At 43.3% G+C, this 5,839-nt stretch overlaps 1 protein-coding gene across 1 annotated transcript; it reads right to left on the bottom strand.

The window, feature by feature from the left end:
- Nucleotides 1-217: 217 nt before the first annotated feature.
- Nucleotides 218-2,329, bottom strand: jun (Jun proto-oncogene, AP-1 transcription factor subunit). Its single transcript, XM_027028582.3, has one exon. The coding sequence runs from the start codon at nt 1,886-1,888 to the stop codon at nt 914-916; it is 975 nt and encodes a 324-aa protein (XP_026884383.3). The 5' UTR covers nt 1,889-2,329; the 3' UTR covers nt 218-913.
- Nucleotides 2,330-5,839: the final 3,510 nt, after the last annotated feature.

The raw sequence follows: 5,839 nt of genomic DNA, 5'->3' as shown, positions 1-5,839 counted from the left end.
ATGGCACCTATAAACTAACCTAAATGAGTAAACGTGATGTCTTCTCTTATGGAAATAATGTTTCTGGATGGTATTTGCTGAAGCAGGGCTACATGCGAACTTGCATCGCATATTGAAGGCCACATACGAAATAGTAATGCGCTGGTCGCACTTAAAACATGTATTAACATGTTCGTTCTCCCTCGCAGGCACGCCTTGATATGGACAAGAGACACTGTTTTGTTTTACATACTTTATTACAGTTCATAAATATCGATTAGTTTCTGATCAGCTCAGAAAACCAACTTTAAAAAAAATGTAGTACTTTTATTACAAATGGTAAACTTAAGTACTCCCCGTTGATCTTATTTACAAATAACAATGAGTGAAACCTCATTAAGAAACTTTAGAAAAAGAAACTGTTGAAGCTTGACTAAATCAAATAACGTCAATTCAATTCAGTTTAAGAACAGAAAGTATACTGCAATTTAGAAGCCAGGCAGGTTTTAACAAAAGTTTTTAAAACTTTATAGAGGACGCAACTTCCTGCTTCACGCGCGTCAATGTTCCTATTACAGTTCTCTTTCTCTTTTAATACTGGGTGCTCCTTTAGGGTTAGGTCCATGCGCAACTTGGTCAAATTGAACAAGAAGTCTCTTTTGTCATTAGAAAAAAAACAACATGTAACAGATTGAGTCTTTCATGCTGTCTGGTGCGGTCTTAGTTGTCACCGGTGGACCCAGGTCGTGGAATCTCTACTCCAGTCTGGACATCCTTTACGCGCCACAGCGCAAGGCACAAGGCCACAATCCCGGACCCGGTGGACTACTGCCATTAGAGACGCTTTTCCCGGCCTCCCACCCCGGCTAGTGTACAGCTCTCCAAGTGTGTCCCTTCAGTCTAGTTCACTTAGCTCCATGTAATGCCGTTCTTTTCAGAACGTCTGCAACTGTTGTGTCAACATAAGCTGGCACCCGCTGTTGACATGATTCATAACTTTCTGTTTAAGCTGAGCGACTTGCTCGCGGAGCATATTTGCGGTGGACGCCAGCTCCGAGTTCTGGGATTTCAGCGTCTTGACTTTTTCTTCCAGCCGGGAAATCCTCTCTAGTTTCCTTTTCCGGCACTTCGAAGCGGCGATCCGGTTCCTCATGCGTTTTCTTTCGGCTTTGATCCGCTCCTGACTCTCCATATCGATCGGTGAAAGCGGAGGAGTCTCACCTGGCATCTCTGGCACCGTCTGAGGCTCCTCTTTCAGTGCCTGTAGTCTAGGGTGCTGGACCGGGAGTTGCGTGTTCATCGTGTGCTGCGGCGGGGCAGTTGTGAAGCTCATCGCCGGGTTGGCGGTGCTAAAGCTCGGCGTAGCCGGGGGTGCAGTGCTGATCGCCGGGTTAAAGGTGTTCAGGTCCGCGTACACCGGTGGATCCGAACGCAAGGCTGAACTGTACACCGCACCACCTGCCAGAGACGAGACGGTTGCCATCGAGTTGTTAATAGTAGTTTGAGGAGTTGAAGTGACGCTTGGCGGGTTGGGCATATGTTGGTGGTGCAGCTCCGCCAGTGCTCTCACGAAGCCCTCCGCGAAGCCCTCTTGCTCGTCTGTGACGTTCTTCGGGCACAGAAACTGAGTTGGGGTCGGTGTTGTCGTGATGAGACCGTTGCTGGATTGGATAATTAGCCTCTCCAACTCCGGCGAAGCCAGTTTGAGCAGTCCGACATCTGGCGAGGTGAGGATGTCGTTCGCTTTTGCCCGCAGGTGCGGCTTCAGGGTGCCGGTTGGATCTGTCAGGTTCAGAGTCATGTTGTGTTTCAGAGCTTTGGGGTTGTATCCAAAAGCAGCACTGTCATGCTGTGTGAACGCGCCGTTCAGAGAGTCATCGTAGAAAGTAGTTTCCATCTTGGTAGACATAGAAGAGAAACCAAAACTTTAGACCAATAGTCGTTTCACACACAATTCCGAGCGATCCACCTTGGCCTTCTTTCAGCTGATGTCTGATTCAAAAAAGACTGAAACTGTCTTGCTTGAAAGCCTACGAATTGCAGGCAGTTTCCAACTTCAGAGACACGTTCTTATATCCCCCGTCCCGGCAGGAAAAGTGTTGCGTAAACTTATAGACACGTCCACCACTACCTTTGCTTAGAGCATAAACCTCTTTTCACTGCCTCCGTTACGTGATCCAGAAGTGTCGGCAGAGGAAAAGCAATGAAGTCCAAACTTTTTGGGGGGGTTTGGGATTTCTACAGCGCTCTGCCTTCGCTCTCTCTCCTCTGGCGAGCTGTGTGTACTCTGCGCTCTCGCTTTACTCCCTCCCTGGCGAGCTGTGTGTACTGTGCTCTCTCCAGCGTGGAGGCCCACCTTATCTCCTACCACCGCCACACTAAAAATAGGCCTCCCTATGATGTCATGCCCGAGGCCTCCTATTGGTTGGAGGCAACGGTGGGCGTTCCCAGTTGCAGATAAGGTGCGTTGCCTAGACGACCGCCAGACGATTCCCCCCCCCCCCCCCCCCGCGCAAAGCCTTATGGGATGAGGTAATGCTTCGGGTCGATGGACGGTGCATTGTGGGATGACGTATTGTTTTTGAATATCTGGTTACGCGCTTCGCTGTTTCAGACTGGCGCGATAAAAAGTCGCTGCGATTGTTAGAGAGCAATCATATAATCATCCGCCGCTCATATATACACCTTTAGGACCGCTAAAGAACTTTTAACAGATACGCCGTAATAAAAAAAAAGATGTGTGAATCATCCATTTTTTTTGCCTACTAACTACACAGCCAATTTTTTCTGCTGTTAAAATGATGTTGTTAAAAATTATGTGAATCTGAAGGAATATTTATTTCATGTAAAAAAATAAATCTCAGCAGCCGTGCGGATGATTTTTTAATCGGGGCATTGTCAGGTGGCATGCATGAAACGGGCTCAGCAAGTGTGACGTTTCGTACGTTTATTAGAGTGGGAGCGGAGGGACGCGTTTAGTAAAAAAAAGAGCCAGTAATGAAATACTGAGTAACAACAACAAAGAAAGAAAAATATTTTATATCTATTTTTTTTTTACATTACGTTACCTGTTCGTAGATTTATATTAGAACGTCTTTTTAAAAGTTTCTAATGTTTAATCATTGCTGCTATGCTGATTCTGCTCAGGTAATGTACGCTGTAGCAGCCTGGGAGGTTTCCGTTTTTGCGGGAATATGTTCAGGTTTCAAAATGTTCTACGTGGTCATGACGTTGCAGTCAACTTGTTTCGGCTACTTCATAGACACGTCTGAGCTATAGTCACAAATCAGATTTTAGGTTCCCTTTTCATATCTCACGGTTAATCTCTGCATTTAAACAAGAAACAAGGTACACAACAATAACCGTTTAATACTGAATTTAAGGCTTTTTTTTTCTAAAACGAATGGGCACTGACAAACACTGACATTTTTACATATAGCATATATTTCAATCCATGAGTTTGCCAACATTTTTGTAAATTTGTGATTATTCAAATATTTACATTTAACCTTTGTTCACTAGCTATATACGGACTTATTAAATGCAGTAGCTCAGATAATGGGGTTATCACAATTGTTATAATACTTAAACATAACCCGTAATAATTTCTAGTCTGGGGGGAAGGGATTCATGTCTGGATCTATGATGGTTCCAGGCTCATGTTCGTGCTGTGGAAATCTCAGGTGGATTTCTTCTAGATCCACAGATTAGCGGATGAAGAGACTAGTGAATAATAAAAAAAAAAAGTGTGGTCATGTAATCTGCAGAGGGCCGTTGGCCGGCTAGCAGCTGCCAATCACTGCGTATGGTGGAGCTTCACATCCTTGCCCTTGGAATCTGTACTGTGTGCGAGCTTTTCCAAAACATGCCTGCATCTGTGTCTTTAGTGCTCCAACGAAGTTTTAAAATAGAGGAGTTCGTGGATTTGTGGCTCACGGGGCTTGTCAAGACAATCTGCGTGTATTTGTGTGAAAGTGTTTTCTATTTATCTATTATTATTTGTATTAATTGGGTGTGTGTCTGTGTGTACATGCGAGCATTCCGTATTTCCATGCGTTTGCTTAAAGTGTCTATAATTGAAAATGATAAACATTATTTCTCTGTATAACTAATGTATTATACATTTCCGTTTTCAAGTGTTTGGGTAAGAGTTAAATTGGGTACATGGGCATTATCTGTAAGATAAAGGTCAAATGTTAGAACATTTGAGCCTGTTATCTTGCATCCTCTTTCAGTGTATCACAGAGTCTTCCAAGGGACAGAAACTGGATCGTCCAGTACTAGTTCAGCATGGACACTGAGACTTGTGTGTTTTCTAGCTGTAGGTTTGAAGCTGGTTTGTCTTGTCCAGTGCTGAAACGGATTGTTTACCCTGAGGTTCTAGATGAAAACATGTCGAGTCCCTTTTCCCTGTTACTTTGAGCTCAGTTCATTTTAAAATGTTATTTTTTTTCTTTATATGAGAACTCTGTATACTGGGACTAGGTGGAACAAATGTAAATGTAGTCAATAAAGTCACTATGACTTTTCGATATAGGTTTCGTGTGTAACGGTGAGCGATAAGGAGGCGGACGCCCGTGCGGAGAAGAGCGAGATTTATTAGGGACAAATGGAGAGTCGTAGTCATACAGCCAACACAGAGATACATTACAAACAAAGACACAAAGGCAAAGAGGGGGCGCAAGATGGGGTTTAAATACATGAACTTAACAAGACCAGAAACGAGGGACAGGTGTGGAAGAGCAAACGAGGCTCGGAGAAAACGAAACTAAGGGATGGAACTAAAATAGGCAAGACAGGAAAAAACACGGAACACATAAGCTGGGAGGGACTAATCGTGGCATCGTGTGAAACAAATTAGTAATGCCTTTTCTGTTCTTGGTTTTCTAAACAAACCCTTTTCAGCGGGAAACCTCTATTGACGTAGTGACAGTAATTCAATCCATGCTTATTTATGACACTACGCTTAGGTGTGTACACAAAATACAAACTTACATTAGCTGAGTATGTGTAGGCTGACAATAAGAAGACTGACAGTGCGATAGGTTGGTACTTAAATGTAAATCTTCACCCGTGGTCTGGCAGAATAGAGTGTTACTATGCTATGTTTACATTATCACAATTTACATTCCTCAATGTCTGTGCCACCCTGGCAGAGACTAGACCTTAGACTACACCTCCTCAGAAACTCTCCTCACATCCATGACACCCAAGTCATTATTTATACATTTGTGTATATACTGTAACCATTATTATGACTGAAAGTGCCAATATCAGGCATCCATAGGCTGTGCTGTGCATGTTTGCTTTGACATGTGGCTTGCCATTAGCTCAGGGGGACTAGGAATTAGGAGGTTCATCTCGCCGGTGGTCCCTGCGTCTGTGAAGAGGGGTTTGCACCCCTCACCATTAACTGCCATTAGCAGCGCACTGAAGCTGTGCAAACAGATCACACAGGAATGGCTTGGTGCAGCTTCTGCAGGGATGTTCATAAGGCCGACAGGGGTAATGTCTGTCAGAAAAATCTGTTTCTCCCTGTATCTTGCCTATAAATTAGTTTCCATGGCTTTTGTATTGTATATCGAAGATATAAATTTGATTGTGAAGTCTTTTTGATCAGCATATGTAAATAAATCAAACTATCAATATTAAAAATGTTCAGGCGCTTAAACTGTTGAAATATCATTGTTGTTCATTGGTTTTTCATTGTATTTCATAGGTCACTTACCAAGATTACAGTGAAAAAAAATGGGATGATTTGCAAATCAGAGTGCCCAGAAATATTGGGAGATTTGCTTTTCTGCTTACTGTTGTAAAATTCTACAGCAAAAGATTTTTTAGCATTCACTACATTCATACA

Source organism: Electrophorus electricus, chromosome 7 (genome assembly GCF_041902795.1).
Source record: "Electrophorus electricus isolate QZ-2024a chromosome 7, ASM4190279v1, whole genome shotgun sequence".
Classification (NCBI taxonomy): Eukaryota; Metazoa; Chordata; class Actinopteri; order Gymnotiformes; family Gymnotidae; genus Electrophorus; species Electrophorus electricus.
The sequence above is the reverse complement of the archived record's forward strand: the minus strand, read 5'-3'. Positions and strand labels throughout refer to the sequence as shown.

Bases quoted from the DNA above. Each gene is read 5' to 3' on its own strand.
- jun (XM_027028582.3), bottom strand. From the start codon at position 1,888: ATGTCTACCAAGATGGAAACTACTTTCTACGATGACTCTCTGAACGGC.